The sequence below is a fragment of the Biomphalaria glabrata genome, chromosome 15 (genome assembly GCF_947242115.1).
Source record: "Biomphalaria glabrata chromosome 15, xgBioGlab47.1, whole genome shotgun sequence".
Taxonomy (NCBI): domain Eukaryota; kingdom Metazoa; phylum Mollusca; class Gastropoda; family Planorbidae; genus Biomphalaria; species Biomphalaria glabrata.
Window position 1 is genome coordinate 17,447,523 of NC_074725.1, and position 20,033 is coordinate 17,467,555.

General features: G+C 37.6%; 1 protein-coding gene across 1 annotated transcript; it reads left to right on the forward strand.

The window, feature by feature from the left end:
* Nucleotides 1–7,793: 7,793 nt before the first annotated feature.
* LOC106064905 (sodium/potassium-transporting ATPase subunit beta-like) lies at nucleotides 7,794–19,477 on the forward strand. Its single transcript, XM_056011845.1, has 6 exons — nucleotides 7,794–8,125; nucleotides 12,906–13,046; nucleotides 13,495–13,602; nucleotides 14,469–14,638; nucleotides 14,920–15,039; nucleotides 19,067–19,477. The coding sequence occupies exons 1-6, from the start codon at nucleotides 8,017–8,019 to the stop codon at nucleotides 19,316–19,318; spliced, it is 900 nt and encodes a 299-aa protein (XP_055867820.1). The 5' UTR covers nucleotides 7,794–8,016; the 3' UTR covers nucleotides 19,319–19,477.
* Nucleotides 19,478–20,033: the final 556 nt, after the last annotated feature.

The following is a 20,033-nucleotide window of genomic DNA, read 5'->3' on the forward strand; positions in this document are numbered from 1 at the left end:
AATGTCAGCCCTCTACGTTTATCAAGGGCGTCCTGTCTCTAATGCGTCCTGGAAGTAGTCGAATGTCAGCTCTCTACGTTTATCTAGGGCTTCCTGTCTCTAATGCGTCCTGGTAGTAGTCGAATGTCAGCTCTCTACGTCCTGGAAGTAGTCGAATGTCAGCTCTCTACGTTTATCAAGGGCTTCCTGTCTCTAATGCGTCCTGGAAGTAGTCGAATGTCAGCCCTCTACGTTTATCAAGGGCTTCCTACCTCTACTGCATCCTGGAAGTAGTCGAATGTCAGCTCTCTACGTTTATCTAGGGCTTCCTGTCTCTAATGCGTCCTGGTAGTAGTCGAATGTCAGCTCTCTACGTCCTGGAAGTAGTCTAAGTTGGCTGATATTTCGTTCTGTCTAAAAGCCTAGTCTTGTTTTCTACTAGTCACGTCATTGTCTCTTAGTCTAAAACTTCCCCTATTTCTGAAACAAATAATTAATTCCTAATCGTACCATAACAACGTTTTGACCATAGAATTACCCAAGTCGTAGGCTATGTACATCAGATTCGTTGATCTAAGCGGCATCTTCGATATGGGGTCACGGAGGTCACGATCTAAGGCGGACAAAAACATAATCTTGGTTCAAAGGTTACACTACTGCAGTCTGCAGGTAGAAATAGAACAAATAATACTGTAAAAAATATGATACAATGCCTCGGATGTACCTGATGTATGGATCCTTTAATATAAAGCTCACCTCGTGCTTATTATTTCTAACAGCATCATAAACATTGGTTAATAAGCGCTGAATAATAGTTTTAAACAATAATTCAGGGCGCATGTCTTGCTCTGTAAGTTAGAACAAGTTCACACGAGTGCTCTTTCTTTTTCTAGTGCCAGCATGGAACGGGTTGTAGAATCAGCCACGAAAACCAATAATTCAATAGTGTTTAGTTAACATGCTACAGAAAAATGCTGGGTATCAGTTAGCAGGAAAAGAAAACAAAACAAGTCCACACTCTGGCTGGCAAGAAGAAAGAGCTCCTCAATACCGTGAAGTGCCGAAAGCAGAGATATAGGGCCTAACCGGGGCCTAAATTTCCTAAATTCGGTTTGATCAGATTGTAAGACATGAGTCACTATCAAAAGACATTATTCAAGGTCCAGTGGAGGGAGCACGAAGAAAAGGCCGTCCAAAGAAAAGCTAGCTGGACAACGTAAAAGAATGGACCAGGCCTTTCTCTTGATATCGTGCTAAGAACAGCTCCTGACCGGGAAATTTGGCGGGATTTGGTTAGTGGAATTATCACAGCACCCCAACTACGAAAGTAAAGGGACAGATGAGATGATGAGATGAATTAACATGCACAACTGACCACTGGTTATATATAGCTCCTCCTCCGTAGTCGAAGATGAGCACATTTCTCATTTCCTATGGACTCGAAGATGACTGTAAAGTGCAATCCTCGCTTTAAAAACCCCGCCGCATATGTGGCATGGGTAGGCTAATGAACACATGGATGTGTAGGACGTAATCTATTTTTAAGGGATGTCTGCAACTTTAATTAGACAAAAACTGATGATTACCGGAAACGGAAACTCGCATCCCCAGGGTTCATGTATAATTTACCTTTTGTTTTTAGTTTTCCGTCAAGTTATTTACACGTGCTATTTCCGTTGAAGCTGACTATAAGTGTGGTTAGCAGTTTTTCATCTGTGTCAACTGTGTTCCGGTTAACACGGTGCACGGATCATGAATTGTTTCCTGATTTAGAGTACCGGTTCAGATTATATTATGACACCGGTACACATTTCACCTCGAGGAAAGCACACTAAGCCGACGGAAGAACAGCCTTGAGTAGGAGAATCAGGTCATCTGCTAACATTTTCAAACTACAGTGCATTGGATAGCACTGAAGTACAGCGATGAAAGATATTAACACAAAGAAGGTCTCTGAAAGCATGCACCCAAAATGTTAACTGTTATGCCTACTCGACCTTTTAACAGACGAAAATAACTAATCGATCTACAAGTAAAGTTCCCCTTTCAGACCTTGGGGTCTATAGGGCAGATGATGTAAAAGGTCATCTGTTTCTGTGGCCTACGGTTAATGAGGGTGTCATGTGGCCAGCACAACGACCAACCGCCTTTACTTTTCCCCAACTAATATCAGGTACCCATTAAAGCTGGGTGGACTCAGAGGCGTCCAAAGAGTCCGAAATTAAAAATCTCAATCTTCACCAGGATTCGAATCCGGACCCCCGGTTCGGAAGCCAAACGCTTTGCCGCTAAGCGACAAATCTTCACACCACGTAACTAAAAACACTTGCGTCCTAGTTCCTTCTGATAATCCTGTAGAACTTTTGATACATTAGACACTCATTCACAAAACAAAAAAATAGGCACATTTGTGTAAGTACCGGTGTCTATAAATAGATAATATTTACTGCCTGTCTGGGTGGAATCTTGCACTTGTTGTTTTGTTCCACTTCCCAACAACAACACAAGAATCAATTTTTTAAAAATTACTAATTTGCTACTCAATCATTCGTAATTAATTAATTTAATTTTATTTAGAAAATGTACTAAGCTTAGGGAAGATAAGCCTTGAGTAGAGAATCAGGTCATTTGTTACAAATTTCAAACTAACAATGTCACTAAAACCTTCTATTTTTATAAGTACTCGAATAGCTCAGTGGCTAGCACGCCGGCCTTCCACCATGGAGGCTCCAGACCTAAAGTTCGAACTAAGACTCGAGAAACATTTTTTTTTTATAATGAGAAGCAATCGTTACTAAAGGTTTGGTCCCTATGTACTGAACAAAGTAAAGAAGCAGGCTAGTGATGCCCAATTTTTGACAGTGTTCACGGATGCTTCGAGCCTACAATAAATTGAAATTGTTTCCCCTGACGATACAATTCTATGTGCCACACTTCGCGGGAACAAAACAACAACAAATTCGTCAATTTAGAATATAGAAGAATTTGAGATATGGAAAAACCAGGTGGTTAGTTCTGAAGCTTTCGGTGGAGTGACTGTTTAAACCTAAATTATATCATGCTTTGAATTACTTTGAAATCAGACTTCTTTTCACAAGAGAAATGCCCCGCCATAATCTTTTCTTTGAAAACTCGTGTGCTGAATTGTGGCTGCATTTTGTACACAACATTGCGGCAATACTCCATGCATAAGTTCTGTTTATTGAAGGACAGAATGCTAGTGCTCTTGAAGTATCATCTGCCATTGACGACTCAGTTCAGAAATGCATGAAAAGAAGGATTTAAACTTGAAAAGGTTCCTCCTCAAAGAAATACACAAGCGACTTAATATTTGGGTGACGCGAGTTGGTTAGAAAAGTGATGTAGCAGCGGTAATCGTAAACTTGAACGTATAGTGTGCAGAGTATGTCAGAGAGAGGTTCACGCTTTCAGATGGCTCGCACAGACATGTGATCTATCTTGGAGAAACGTTTCACAAAGCATGCAATTAATTAAATTAGTGTGTGTGCGTGTAGGCCTACAGTAAGTCTACATTGTGCGTGTATGTGTAATAGCGTCTAAATTGTTGAATGAAATATTGCTTGAGATAATTCTGAGCCAGTTCTTTTTATGTCTAATGATCGACATGTGTCCTGCTTTCGTTCCCCAAGTATCTGGTCACTTTAGATTCAATTTAAAGAGACTTAGACATGTGTCACCTCGAGCCCTCGCCAGTAGAAGGTCAACTAGCTAGATCTAGGCATTCATTACATGTTACGCTAGAAATGTCTGTACGTTTGTGCGGTGGTATAGGTCATACGTCGTAGCGTAACCACAATCTTTTACCAGGGAATGTTGTCAGACTCAGAAATGACGATTTCACGCTAGTAGGCAGACGTCTAGGCACATCCATACTTGAGTTTATAGTCTGTTTCTTTTCAACTGGATACCAAGTAGGCCTATTTTATGACACTAGGCCTACATTAAGTTTGAGTGAAGAGTGCAGACGTCGGTTTGGCCTATTTACAAAAAAAAAAAACAACAAAAAACAGCTTTATTGTTGATCATTTTATTTCCCGTTTTGTAAGTTGTTGTTATTTCTAAGGAATGCGAAACAACTCGCACGCCTACCAGTTTTGTTTGTTTCTTGATTCAAGTCCAATGAGCAGTCTGTGTTGATGTTTTTTTGTATGGAGCTTGTATCAAGTCATTCCGTGTGTATCTTGCCGAATACCTACACACAATAGTTTAAACACGAACATTAGCGAAACATCCTAAATAAATACTTTGTATTAGCATTCTCAGCCACAGGAGACAAAGACATATTAGGGCCTACTTAATTTGAACCAATTAGACAATATAGGAGATATAGAAATACAAGAAAAGGGAATCCAAAAACTATTAGCCAACATCAAACCAAATAAAGCGTCTGGACCTGATGGTATTCCAGATAGATTACTCAAATAACTAAGCAATGAGCTAGCACCAGTGTTTAAAATACTTTTTTCAGGCATCTCTTAACCAGGGCCGAGTACCAATGGACTGGATAGAAGCTAAGGTCACCCCTCTATTTAAAAAAGGAGAAACATCTGACCCAAGAAACTACAGACCAGCATCACATGTAAAATCCTAGAACACATAATATGTAGTAACATAATAAAGCACTTTAAAAAAAAATAAGGTCCTTACTCCTGTACTCCATACCAACATGGCTTTAGGAAATATAGATCATGTGAAACACAACTAACATGACTAATTGATGATTTTTCAAAGGATTTAGATGATAGAGAGCAAAAAGATGATATCTAACTAGATTTTTCCAAGGCTTTTGACCACCACCATAGTTTGCTTAAAAAATTAAAATATTTCGGCATTAATGGTCCATTGCATCAGTGGATTGAAGATTTTCTGATAGGGAGAAAACAAACTGTAATAATAATTACAGAAATGGGAATCAACCGAATCAAACTGGAGCATGTCTTTCCACCCAGAAAAATGACAGTTATTAAGAGTAACAAAAAAAAACTAAAACAAATTAATTCCACTTATCTTATTCATGGTAAACCAGTAACACAGACTAAAAACGCAAAATACCAAGGTGTTATAATAAATGAAAAACTGTCATGGAATCCCCATATTGATGAAACTATCAAAAAATCAAACAAAGCATTAGGGTTTATTAAGAGAAATGTCTATAAATCAAATACGAATATAAAACTAAAATGTCATTTAACCTTGGTTAGGCCAATAATAGAATATGCATCCTCTGTTTGGGACCCCTAACTCAAGAAAACATTAAGAAACTGTAACAGACACAAAATAGAGCAGTGAGATTCATAATAAACGAATATTCACATTTGACTAGTGTAACACATTTAGTAAAATCACTCAATCTAGAAAGCCTTCAGGACAGAAGACTCAAAATTAAAGTTGCAATTATACATAAAACACTGAACCATAATCTTCAAATACAAAAACAAAATTTAATAAAATACCCTGAAAGACACAAAGAGAAAGGCACATTCCTCGTCCCATATGCTAGGACAAATTTGTACAAATGCTCCTTCTTCCCTAGTGCTATTAGAGCATGGAATGGGTTGCCTGAGCTAGCCAGGAAAACCAGTGACTTGACAGAATTTAGGTCACTGGTTAATATGCATGACTAAATGCATGACCCGTAGGACGTAATCATCTTTTTTTTTTTTTTTAATTGAAGTAAGCTAATGCCTGTATCATATAAGATAAGATAACTCCTTTAATATAAATTTCTGAAGTTCTCTTTAAGAAACTGGGTCTTCTAAATTGTAGATGGTCCTTCTAGCTTTAAACTATACATCTCTCTAGTTGTAAATCTCTACTTCGGCTGTATCTAATTAAAAATCGATTGTATAATGAGAAAACTGCGCAATAAATAAAGTGAATGTTCAAAATCTTTATCGGGTTATTAGTTGACACTATTTGCTGTAGATTGATATCATTATTCTACCATGCAGGCGAAAGTAGACCACTGGTGTAAAATTCACACTATAAACGTATTTTCCAGCTAGTGAAGAGAGTCGGGATTATTATACTATATTGCTTTAGTTGTCCCTTGAGGCACCACACAAGATCTGTCAACCTTCTTTCTCCATTCTTCTCTGTCAGTTGTCTTTGTTGAATTTCATACTGATATTCTTTCCGAAAATATTGAAACCTGACTTTTTACCTGCCTGGGTGGACCACTTCGGGGGCCGATTTTGAGTTTGTGTTTCCACACAAACTGTCTTTGTAACCTTGCTTATCGACGGAGGGCTGTAGTTGTTGATATTTTGTAGTTGATAGTTTCTGATATTCTTTCTGAATGTAGAAAAATATTAATATTAAAATCTGCCCTTTTACCTTCCTGAGCGGACCACTTTGAGGGCCGATTTTAAGTTTGTGTTTCCACACAAACTGTCCTTATAACCTTGTTGTTGTTGTGGGAGAAATAACCTGTCGGCCTACCAGACATACAGGAGTTGATACAAGCTTTGTAATAAAAACAAAATGAAATTTCACAGGCTCCTACCCAAAAGTCTTAATTGATTTGTACTATGACTTAAAATGGACAAACTTTTTTTTTTATAATTTGGAAATAGATCTTATATATTTGTTTTAATTGCCGTGACCGCGATTTGCACCTCCCCCTCCCCTTCAGTTAACTCTCTTATCTAGGCCTAACTCTTTTAATCTTCAATGTCTTTAAAATGTTTGAAATTTATAAATAAATTGAGCAAGTAATCACCGTACCACGGCAAGTTTGTTTTTTTTTTTAATCGCCCTCTCAAAAGTTTTGAATCCGCCCTTGACGACACTCATGCTTCAAACCTCTGACTTCTACTTTACCATAAGTGTACCACGCTAGACTCGAATCGCTGTCCCATTTGGTGGTTACTTCAGATAGTAACTGGAACTTATCTAGATCTGCACATAGTCAATACACAATGATGACACAACACCTTATTATTTTATAATTATTTGATTCTCTCTCTTTCTCTCTCTTTTTCTCTTTTTGTCTCTCTCTCTCTCTTTCTCTCCCTCTCCTTTTCTCTCTCTCTCTCTCATTCTCTCTTTCTCTCTCTCTCTCTCTCTCTCTTCGCGACCACTAACCTCACTCACAAGAGGTGAGATAAAGTTTGGGGCATTCTTTCCTCGATTTTAACTGGGATCCTTTAGACCAAAGACGTTAAGGGCCTACCACGCGACCAGGCAACATTCCATTTGCTGTGAAGGACTGGAGAGTTGAATTACAATGTTTAAAATTAAATAAATCAGTCTTGGATTTCAGGATGGAACAAATAGGCAGAGGGGTCCAAAAAAAGGTAGGTCGACAGAGAGTGCAATAGGGCTAGATGTCGGCTATACTATCATGTTATTTGAGCTTTAAATGGTAGTATTATGTAAGATGCACTCGGAGACAAGCCTTATATATATATATATATAATGTCTGTACGTGTTTACCCAGCAATTCTTTTCTTTATCAAAAGTTTCCATTTTAAAAGTGGGGTGGAAGACAAACAAAATGATAATCTTTGTTTTATTTTATACATACCGGACTTTCCATTAGTAATGACGATTATACTCCCTAGCCATAACCTCATGCAGAACGGCAGGGAGCGGGCAGGGCTCGATCTTGGAGTCTACGTGACGACAGTCCAAAGCGCCAGGCGTTTCAAAGAGAATGAGCATTTGACATTTTACTCCCATAATTAGAAAAAAATATTGCCTAGGCCGAGCCAAGTGTGTCATTTGATTATTCCTAAGAAGTGAGTCTTAAATTTAGAGAAGTATAGTTTTAATTGACCCCTTTTTTTTCCCGTATTTGTCCAAGGCCGTCTAGATAACCCTCAGATATCGGGACGGGCTTGATTTGCGCTCCAATCCCTCACCCCCTTTCTCTGAGCTAACTGCTGTCATATTTAGGGAGATTCCAACCATTAAAAAAAAAAAAAAGACATAGCAGCCTACCCTTTCCAGTTTAGCATATTATTACCTATAGATACATTTGTAGACACTTTATCCAATAACGACAAATAAATTATGGATTTTATCGACGTAGACGCAATTCGTAAAAATGCCGCTGATTTCTGTACATTTCTATGGAATAGCCAAACGAAGGAGTTTTTAGGGCGAGGGAGAAAAAGTTGGTGTGAGTACATTCGTTTATTTTGTTTTTGATTCGTTTATTTTGTTTTTGATTCGTTTTATTTTTATTTTTTTTTTTTTGCATTCTTTTATTTTCATGTTTTGTATTTAGACTATATATTAAATTCTTCCACATAAAAGTATTTTTTAAAATCCATGTAACCTTTCCCATTTTTGTTTCTACGTAACTTCTCTTACTTTTATTAACTAGGGTCTATGTTAACTTCAGTGTTTCTCAACCTTTGACTTGTGACGCCCCCAAAATATACACAATTCAGTCCCCATCCCACCCAGCGATGGGGAGCGCCGTAAGCGTCAAAGGATTTCCTGAAATCTTAAGATTAGGCCTACAGGACACCTACAAGACACCTACAAGACACCTACACGCACATGGAAGGACAGAAAGGAGGAGAAAAAAAAACTTAAAAAAAAAAAGACCAAAAATAAAAGCCAAAGCAAATTTAAAAAAAAAAAATTGGCTTACAATTGGATGAATCTATATCTGTAAAACTGCTATATTAAAGATCACCATTCTCAGACGGAGCAACATTTTCTTTGGCTTGTACTTCTGTGAGAATAATTTACTACCTCTCAAGGAACCAATGGGGAGTCTCTTTCGTTGTTCACTTTGCCGCCACTGTGCAATGATAAGCGAAACCTTTCTTTAAAAAAGAAAAAAAAAAGAAAAATGCACAGATTGAAGAGTTCTGACTAAAACGTTGTTTCTTCACAGTACTGAAGATACAAAGACCACTGATAATGATGGAGGATGTCTAAAACTTGTAATCTTTCTGCTTTGCAACTGCAACTTGACCTCTAGAACATCAGTATCACATGGACTTGTAGATCATTTATAAGTGAAAGATTGAATTCAATTGCCGGATAATATACAAGTGCAATAAAATAAATACGATGGATTGACGATGTCGAGGCAGAAGTACAGCAATGTAGAGTTCGGGCATAGAGACGAAATAGTTCGGGCATAGAGACGAAATAGTTCGGGCATAGAGACGAAATAGTTCGGGCATGGAGACGAAATAGTTCGGGCATGGAGACGAAATAGTTCGGTCATGGAGACGAAATAGTTCGGGCATGGAAACGAAAGAGTTAGGACATGGAGACGAAAGAGTTCGGGCATGGAGACGAAAGAGTTCGGACATGGAGACGAAAGAGTTCGGACATGGAGACGAAAGAGTTCGGACATGGAGACGAAAGAGTTCGAACATGGAGACGAAAGAGTTCGAACATGGAGACGAAAGAGTTCGGACATAGAGACGAAAGAGTTCGGACATGGAGACGAAAGAGTTCGGGCATGGAGACGAAAGAGTTCGGACATAGAGACGAAAGAGTTCGGGCATGGAGACGAAAGAGTTAGGTCATGGAGACGAAAGAGTTAGGACATGGAGACGAAAGAGTTAGGACATGGAGACGAAAGAGTTAGGTCATGGAGACGAAAGAGTTCGAACATGGAGACGAAAGAGTTCGGGCATGGAGACGAAAGAGTTCGGTCATAGAGACGAAAGAGTTCGAACATGGAGACGAAAGAGTTCGAACATGGAGACGAAAGAGTTCGGGCATGGAGACGAAAGAGTTCGGACATAGAGACGAAAGAGTTCGGGCATGGAGACGAAAGAGTTCGGGCATAGAGACGAAAGAGTTCGGGCATGGAGACGAAATAGTTCGGGCATGGAGACGAAATAATTCGGGCATGGAGACGAAAGAGTTCGGTCATGGAGACGAAAGAGTTCGGTCATGGAGACGAAATAGTTCGGGCATGGAGACGAAAGAGTTCGGACATAGAGACGAAAGAGTTCGGTCATGGAGACGAAAGAGTTCGGACATAGAGACGAAAGAGTTCGGACATAGAGACGAAAGAGTTCGGACATAGAGACGAAAGAGTTCGGACATGGAGACGTAAGAGTTCGGACATGGAGACGAAAGAGTTCGGACATGGAGACGAAAGAGTTCGGACATGGAGACGAAACAGTTCGAACATGGAGACGAAACAGTTCGGACATGGAGACGAAAGAGTTCGGACATAGAGACGAAAGAGTTCGGACATAGAGACGAAAGAGTTCGGACATGGAGACGTAAGAGTTCGGACATGGAGACGAAAGAGTTCGGACATGGAGATGAAAGAGTTCGGACATGGAGACGTAAGAGTTCGGACATAGAGACGAAAGAGTTCGGACATGGATACGAAAGAGTTCGGGCATGGAGACGAAAGAGTTCGGGCGTAGAGACGAAAGAGTTCGGGCATAGAGACGAAAGAGTTCGGACATAGAGATGAAAGAGTTTGGACATAGAGACGAAAAGCTGAAGTGAGATCTGAATAGAAGGATGCGATGAAGAAGGCCAGAGCCCTCCACGGGCCGTAGCGCAACTGGGATGGAGGGAACAAACTAGATATGAAGAGCGAAAGATGGACACAGTTTCACACTTGAGGTCAGTGCCTGCCGGACAAAGGAAGCGACCTAAAAAAAGACATGTAATTCTTTTGACGGACATCTGGTAGTCTCATACATTATGAACTGTAGAAATAGGCTATGCTGGTTTCTACAGCTCATACTTCATCCTACTAGAAACCGTGTATGTCAAATAAAGGTCAAGGCCGAAGAAGGCATATGTAAGACATTTTAAAAAAACATAAATACGTCAGTTATAGGCCTGATCGTCACCAGATCATCATAATTCATAACCGAGCGACTATGCGTCGCGTGGGAGAAATTCGACCGTTCACATTATTGAAAATGACTAATAGAATCGCATTGGAGGAGATGTATTTAAATGTCTTCTGCAAGACGTTTTTTGAGTCGATTTTTTTTTACAGCATTTGCAAAGAAAGCATACAATTTCTTACTTGAGGTAATGATGTGTCTTTTTATCTATTGTTTTATTACTGATTAAAGGTAATAATGTGCCGTTCTATCTATTGTTTTATCTTTTTTTATCACTGATTAATGGTAATAATGTCCTTTTTAATTTGATGTGTCAAATATGGACTTATAAGAACAAAATAAATACAAAAGAGTTGTTTGTCCCTTGAAGAAACAAAAAGATCATTTAGTTGAGAAACTCTGGTCTCTGACTTTTAATTCAACGTCTTTATTTAAAACCAATGCAATGGTAGATCAAAGAAAACCATATAACTATTTGACTTTGACCTGTTTATGGGGATACGCTCAGTAAGAAGATATTGTGTCATTGAATTACAAAGTGAGTTAAAGCGTACAAAATTGAAAACAACATTTGAAGTATCCTGTCTTAATCACACAATAAGAACGGTCTATTTTTATTACAAATTGGCCAGAATCCCTGACTAAATATCAAATTTTCATGTCACCAAATTAGAGGCCTGCGCACGAACACATTTACCGTCCATTCGTTAAACACTCTCTTCGTTTTCTAATAGCTCTCTTCTCGGTATGATTGGTTGAAATTAAGGTGGATATGTTTAGTACGTAAGTACGTGCATCTTAGGATATATACTTTGGATGGCTGCCTGGTCGTGCGGTAAGCGCGCTGGACTGTCGTTCGGTCGTCTCGATGGTCCCCGCGCTAATACCATAACCGCTGCCTCCCCCCGTCATCCTGCGGGATGTTTGGACTAGGATGTAGATTATCTACAACACTGAAGGGACATCCGAAACATGTAAAACATTTTACAAACATAAAGGTTGATATACAAGGGGGTTAGAGTTTCCAAAAAGTCGTGGCCCTCCTCTCCCCCCAAACCATCCTGGATCGCCCTTGATTACACTCGTGCCTCAAACCACCGACTCCCTCTTTACCATGAGTGTAACACGCGTTGCCGAATAGTTGTTCCTAGACCCATTTCATACTTTCTTCCGATTGTATCCAGAACTAGACCTAGATCTATCAAGCAAAACCTATCATACCTAAGTAGCTTCGATCCGCTAGACGACTAATCGGGTCTACGGAAACGCGAACTGTATTGGGTGGATGACAGAAGAGTGAAGGTAAGAGAAGTAACTCGAGCTCTCTAAGGTCACTAAGAGAAGGAGATGTTTCGGAAACAATTAATTGGAGAATAATTTTAATTGAATACCGATTAGTAAAAATTGTACATGAAATTGTACACTGAAAATTAATAAATGGGAGGGAACTGAATTTGAAATTAAAAAAAAAAAGCATCCGTTTCATTGAGTTAGAAGTTGGGAGTATTAACAGTTGAGATCGGTCTAAAAATAATACAAAAAATAAAAACTACATTCCATGTCAGTCAATGAAAAGAAAATAGGCATTTTAAAAAATAATATTAACTTCATAGATGTCAAACACCGTTTACTTGCGCACACACAAAAGTTCCTTACACTTACTTTGAAGAGGCCGGGAGGGGGGAGGGAGACGGACGAACGTTGACCTTCTATCACAGAAATGCTTTATTCTTTTCATGTTAGAAATGTGCTCTTAATTGTAAGTAAATGCTAGTAGCTAATCCACACTATGTATCAATCTCTATATCTATAATTCTCTCTTTATTCCTTTTTTTTTTATCTCTCACTGTCTCCATTTTTCTCACTCTTTCTCATTCTTTATGTCTCTCTTGGTCTTTAAATATAATTTTATATCATTCAATCTAAATTGTAGATGGATTTGATAATTTTAGCAAGCCCAATTGGCGACCTTTTTTAAATTTTGAAATTAGTTTGACTTATCCAATAGATTTAAAGATAACATTGGAACTAGGCCTACAGATGGTAATAAGCCCAAGAGTTTATTTAGAGTTTCCAGAATTAATGTGAACTTTTTGTATGTTGCAGTTGAGATTACAGTTTTCTATATCATCTTCTTCGGCGTTCTGAGCGCATTCTTCGTTTCCAATGTCGTCATTTTTAACAAGACCATAGACGATGTTGAGCCAAAACTCCAAGGAGACAGCAGTTTATTACGTGGGAATCCAGGTCAGACAAAACAGTTTTGGGTCCGCACTTACTTCTAAAAAGAGACAGAACACTGAAAAATACGACAGCGTACATTTTCATTCTCAATCCAATTAGTGCAGTATATTTTGAAATGTTGAAAAATGTATGAATATGTATAAATTTCACACACTAAATCAAGCTGTTCCTTTCTTGGAGAGAAATATATAAATTTATATAAGGGTATTGGGCTTTAAAAAATCATCTTGGATATTTAACAAGACTAAAACAAAAAGCAACTCATTCTTCTTGGGCTTTAGGAAAACTAATTTTGTATGGTATATTTCGTTCTATATAAATCAAGGGAGCCAGGCAACAGCCTGCTTATGTAAATGTTTTTCAGATGTAAATGTGACAGCTACAATATACTCTAGTAAGCCATTAATCACATTAGCTTGTTTAATTTACATTAACTTCATATTATTTGCAGGTTTGGGATTCCGCCCAATGCCTGATATTCAAACCACCTTGATACGTGTGTCACATGATGTTAAGGAGCTCGAATCTTACGTCAAAAGCATCAACACGATAATTCACAGTAAGCACTGAATCCATACAGTCTTACAAGTTGTTTGATCTTTTTGTTTTGTTTTATTGGTTGAAAGCTAAATAGAAACGAATTATTCAGGGAACTGAAATGCTCAAGACTCAAGATTAATATAAATAAAAATGAATTATCTAAAACAAACAAAGAAAATATTTCTAAATTTCAGAAGTAGGGTCTAAAACTAAACTCTAAATGCATCTCAATGTTGCTTTCAATATAAAATTTTACAACACCAGACACATTAAAGTTTAATTTTTTACATAGCACATACTAACTACATTTAAATATGCAACTATGCCCGGTAAAGCAGGATAGCTAGTTACTACAAGTTCAGAGCCAAAACACACACACGCCCACAAAAATACACAGATCTGGGGTAAAATAAAAGACAGAACAGAGGCGTAGTGAGCAAAACGTGCGCCCGGGGCAAGAAACTTTATTGGCACCCCCCCCCACACACACACACACACATTTTCCATGAACATCACATAGAAAGATAGGCTTATAAATAAAAAGTATATAATAATAATATAATAGGCCTACAAATAACCTAACTAAAATACCTACAGTTACTTATAATTTTTGGCAACCTGAGGGTTAGGAGCTACGTGCCCCCCCCCTTCCCCCCTTACTACGCCTCTATTGATGGCAACCTTTCGTAATTGTATAAATATGTGTCTTTCAATAAGTTTCATTGACATTTACTGTTTAATAACGTACTTGTAACTTAAATATATATTTGCAAAAAGAAAAATGCCAAGAATATATAATCAAATATTATCTTTCGACCTCAAATACTTTGTTTGCCTAGAGGTGATATGAAATGCGACCATTGATTACTTGATGATATGTTGCAGAGTACCAAAACCAGACAGATGCTGTAGACTGCAGCAGTATAAATGAGACAAGACCACTTGCTAGAGACCATTGCTACTTCAACATCTCTGCACTGACAGAACATTGTAATGAAGAAAATGGTTATGGCTTGAAAGACGGACAGCCTTGCGTCCTATTGAAACTAAATAAAGTAAATAATCATAACACGCAGACAATAATTTTTTTGTGCCGTCATTTTATCCTAACAGTAAGATAGTTAGAGTCTAGTTGAAACGTCAAGATAAAATATGTAGAAGATGTTAAAGGTTAAACATTTTTCAATACAAGTATTTGTTAATAGCGCATCCTATGATCACCATATTCTAGAACCCGGGCCCACGGTTACTTTGCTTCGACAACGAAATGCATCTTACAATTCTTTTTAATGTCTTTTTGTTAAGTCGCGTTAATGAATATTTTTTTATTGACCAGGTGTATGGCTGGACGCCAAATCCATGGACAAAAACGGAAATTAGGACAGAGTCTGAAGTTCCTGAGTACATCCAAAATATCTACACACCAGATCAAATCTGGGTGCACTGTCATGGAGAGGTAAAATATCAATAATCGTTTAGGGATAGAAGAAGATATATATATATATATATATATATATATATATATATATATATATATATATATATATATATATATATATATATATATATATAATAATAATCTTTATTATCCGTAAGGAAATTTGTCTTACAATTTGTGCATTACACCAAACAAAAAACATTATAACTATAAGAAACCAAAGTGTACATTCACACCAGACTCACTCATAATTTACATGTGACAAAGTTTATACCAGATTGTTCTTATTTAATGATTTGATTGCCAGGGGAACAAAAGAGTGTTTGTGTCTGTTTGTCTTTGCTATCGGTGTCTTGTATCTCTTTTGTGATGGTAAAATCACAAAATCCTGACACAAAGGGTGATTCTTTATTTCGAGGATCTTGTTAGCTTTTTTATAGATGTTTGTCTCAAACAACTGCCCAAATGGGGTTTGTTTTTTGCCAATGATTTTGCCAGCAGCATTTAGGATTCTATTAAGTTTATTTTTATTTTTAATGCTCAGATTGCCATACCAGGCAGTGATATTGAAACTTAAAATATTGCAGATGTGAGCGTGATAAAACATAGCCAAGGCCTTTTCGCTAACATTAAACGAGGACAGTTTTCTTAGTAGTCGTAATCGTTGCTGCCCTTTTTTGCTGATATAATCAGTATTTGCAGTAAAATTTAGTTTATTGTCTAGGATAGTACCAAGATATTTAAAGGTTTGCACCATTTCAATAGTCTCTCCAGCTACAGAAACAATATCATTTTCCTTCTTGTCCCTACGAAAATCGATTATCATTTCTTTGGGTTTTTTTTACATTTAATATACTATATATATATAGTTCGTCCATCGTGGTTCGATCTATGATAACCACTTTTGTCATCCAGGTGGGTGAGGGCTTTGCACTGGGGTTTTATGCCTCCTCATGTGGCTGGTAAGAACTATGTGAGCCCGGAATGTTCGGCTGCACACTGGGCAGGCTATTTCAGCTGGAGTTAGCGTCATTGGCCTTGCTTTTTTCTCTGACGCTTTTCTTCTGCCAGCGCTCTTCTCTTGTCCTCTGCAATTTGTGCGCACATAGAAGAAGATAGGAATCACAATAAGATACTTTAGATTCAACCTTTACAGATTTTGTCATAATAAAAATGAATACAAAAATTGCATTGGCTTTATCTGCGAATAGCGCTCTTGGTCCAGCAAAGCAAAATTTTTACTTTTTTACAATTGTTATTAATTTTAAAAGAGGAATAAATGACCACGGGATAAAACGACCGGGGGTGAAGTGACCAAGAACCCCAAATTTAACCACTTCCATATTTATTAGGCTAATTTATTTTAAGGCATCAACAATTATTTATGTACAGACATAAGGGAAACCACACACTAAGGGTAATTGTACTGTCGTCAGTTTAGTGAATAAATCAGTTCCTTCGTTTTATGCTGTTAAACTATGATATAAAAATGCAGTCTATTAGAGATGTTCATGATAAACTAAACAATGTTAAGGACTCTAAAATGAGCTTCACTGTTGCCAACTCAATATTAATGACTTTAAATTTTATTTATTTTTTTCTAACAGTATCTCAATGCGTGGAAGTTTATCTTCTGATCAACTCACACATTTTTAAAGCTAGTTAGTTGCCCATTTGTTTTCAAATAAGTTTTCAGTCCTACAGTGAAAGTCCAATGCTTCCGCCATAGTGAAATTATTTTGTTCTATAAACAGAAGAGCTTAGAAACTTAGATTCTGCAGTGCTGAAAAATCAACAAAATAAAATATTTTATACCTTTAAAAAAACGCATAGCCTGTCAAACACTTTATTTTGTACTCTGTATCAATCAAAAAGCGAGATTTATTTTTTACTTTTGTCACCATGTATAAACCAGTAACACAGACTAAAAACGCAAAATACCTAGGTGTTATCATAAATGAAAAACTGCCATGAAATCCCCCACATTGATGAAGCTATCAAGAAAAAACAACAACAAAGCATTAGGGTTTATTAAAAGAAATTTCTATAAATCAAATAAGAACATAATGCTAAAATGTTAGGCCAATAATAGAATATGCATACTCTGCTTGGGACCCCTCAACTCAAGAAAACATTAAGAAACTTGAACAGACACAAAATAGAGCAGTAAGATTCATAACAAACGAATATTCACATTTGACTAGAGTAACACCTTTAGTAAAATCACTAAATTTAGAAAGCCTTCAGAATAGAAGACTTAAAAGTAAAGTAGCAATTATACATAAAACACTGAACCATAATCTTCAAATACAAAAACAAAATTTAACAAGGTTACAAAAGACAGTTTGTGTGGAAACACAGACTCAAAATCGGCCCCCGAAAAGGTCGTTATAGGCAGGCTTCAATATTTTCAGAAAGAACATGCAAATGAAATTATATCAAAGACAAATGAGAGATAAGAATGGAGAAAGAAGGTTAACAGATCTTGTGTAGTGCCCCAACGGTCCCGCAGATCAAAGGATAGGTGAAAGTGAATGTAAAGTTAGATGTGAACCTGGTCTAACTAGTTCCCCTTTTAGACGTTGTGGTCTATAGGACAGATGATGTAAAGTTCATCTGTTTTTTGTGGCCTACGATTAGCGAGGGTGTCATGTAGCCAGCACAACGACCAACCGCCTATACTTTTCCCCAACTAATGTCAGGTACCCATTAGAGCTGAGTGGACTCAGAGGCGCCCAAAGATTCCAAAGTGAAAATCCCAGTCTTCACCAGGATTTGAACCCGGACCCCCAGTTCGGAAGCCAAGCGCTTTACCGCTCAGCCACCGCGCCTCCCTTGGCCTAACTGATGTCTTATAATTGATCCAATTGTTTTGAAAAGGCTAACTCTTATTCGAATCCTCAAAAAAAAAAATTTAAAAAAATTCCGCAAAAAATTTTTTTCTTAAAAATGAAGTTTACAAGATTTCTATTCATTTTAAATTAGGTCTAACTTATAATGCATACTAATTAGCTTTTTCTCTTAAAAAACTGCTTGCATAACTGATTTTAAAAATTAGATTTTTCGCTTTCAGAAAAAAAAAGTAGCCGTTGCATCAGAACTTTGAATGGTCTAAAATATTGTGATGTTGGATTTTCAATATCTTTTCTAGTTTACGAGATCTAAACGGGACGGACGGACAGACGGTCAGACGGACAGACATTTCGCACAAAACTAATAGCGTCTTTTCCCCTTTCGGGGGCCGCTAATAAAATACTCAGAAAGACATAAAGATAAAGGCACATTACACGTTCCATATGCTAGGACAAATGTGTACCAATGCTCCTTCTTCCCTAGCGCTACTAGAGCATAGAATGGGTTGCTTAAGCTAGCCAGGAAAACCAGTGACTTGGCAGAATATAAGTCATTGGTTAATATGTATGACTAAATGCATGACGCGTAGGACGTAATCATCTTCTTTTTTGAAGTAACGTCTGTATTATATAAGATAAGAAATGTATGAACATCTCCATTTTGAAGTTCTATTTAAAACTAATTTAGAATGTTCACGATACATTTGAAGCACAGTAATATCTTTGTTTCGTTTTCAATTTTTAAGATTGGATTTACATAATTTTTTTTAGGAAATTAAATGCGGAAACAGAAAAAGTAGAAAAGAATATAGAGAAAATGAAAGGAAGATTGCCAGAGATTTCGAATTCGGGCTAAATTCGGAGAGAAATAGCTAAATAAAATCAAGTCATAGAAGTTATATTGAAAGAGGCCTGTTGTCAAATAAATAATAAAATAACTTTGTGATACACGCGAAAGAAGTTAGAAATATGATTTTCCATTGCTAGGGAAAAAAATACCATATATCAATTCATAACGTATAAAAAGTTCCTATTTTCTGTAAACCATATATACCAAAAACTATCTATTTACACATTGTCATCCGCCATAGAGGGAAAGGTCCAATATAAAATGATTATACAAGTTTTTAAACCATACGTGATTTGCTTAACATCCGGAGGCCTTATGGATGCATCTCGTATCTCATTCTCAGAACGCTGGAGACGTAGACAACTTGGGACACGCCAGTGAGATTAAGTACTACCCACAACAAGGATTTCCTGTGGCATATTATCCTTACCTAAACCAGGAAAACTACCGCTCTCCTCTTGTATTCGTCCAGTTCCGGAATCTTACCAAACACGTTGGCATCATGGTGGAGTGTATCGCACTGGATAGGAATATCAAGGTGGACAAAAAAGATAAAGAAGGCAGTATCCACTTTGAGCTGATGGTGGATTTGTGATCTATTTTTGTTTAATTATTAATTATTGTGCATATCAGAACTATGCTGACTTGTTGCGAATAGGAACATTTGTTGCGAGTGTGTGTGTACATCTGACCGATGTCGTTTTTTTATATTTCACCTGATTCATTTTGAATTGTGTATGTTTTTCTTTTTTTTTTGTACTAATTTCATATTCACAATTTCAATAAAATAATAATAATAATAATGGCAATGTCTTCGATTCCGAGGAATAAGGATGAGTGAAGTGTTTTACATGACTATGCAAGCCCAGTTGCGACTTTCACCTGATGCAGACAAAGCCATTGTCCGGTTTCTATTCGCTAGTCTTCAACAACGGCTTTTTTTTTAGGGGGGGGGGGGGTCTAATGTTCTATGTTCTCTCGAGACGTATTATGCCACCCATATATGTCACCATACAGTTCGAGAATTTGTGGTTTTCCAAACCTGTCGAGACGGAGATCAGCAAGTCAGGGGGAGAACAGCAAGTCAGGGGGAGAACAGCAAGTCAGGGGGAGATCAGCAAGTCAGGGGGAGAACAGCAAGTCAGGGGGAGATCAGCAAGTCAGGGGGAGAACAGCAAGTCAGGGGGAGAACAGCAAGTCAGGGGGAGAACAGCAAGTCAGGGGGAGAACAGCAAGTCAGGGGGAGATCAGCAAGTCAGGGGGAGAACAGCAAGTCAGGGGGAGAACAGCAAGTCAGGGGGAGAACAGCA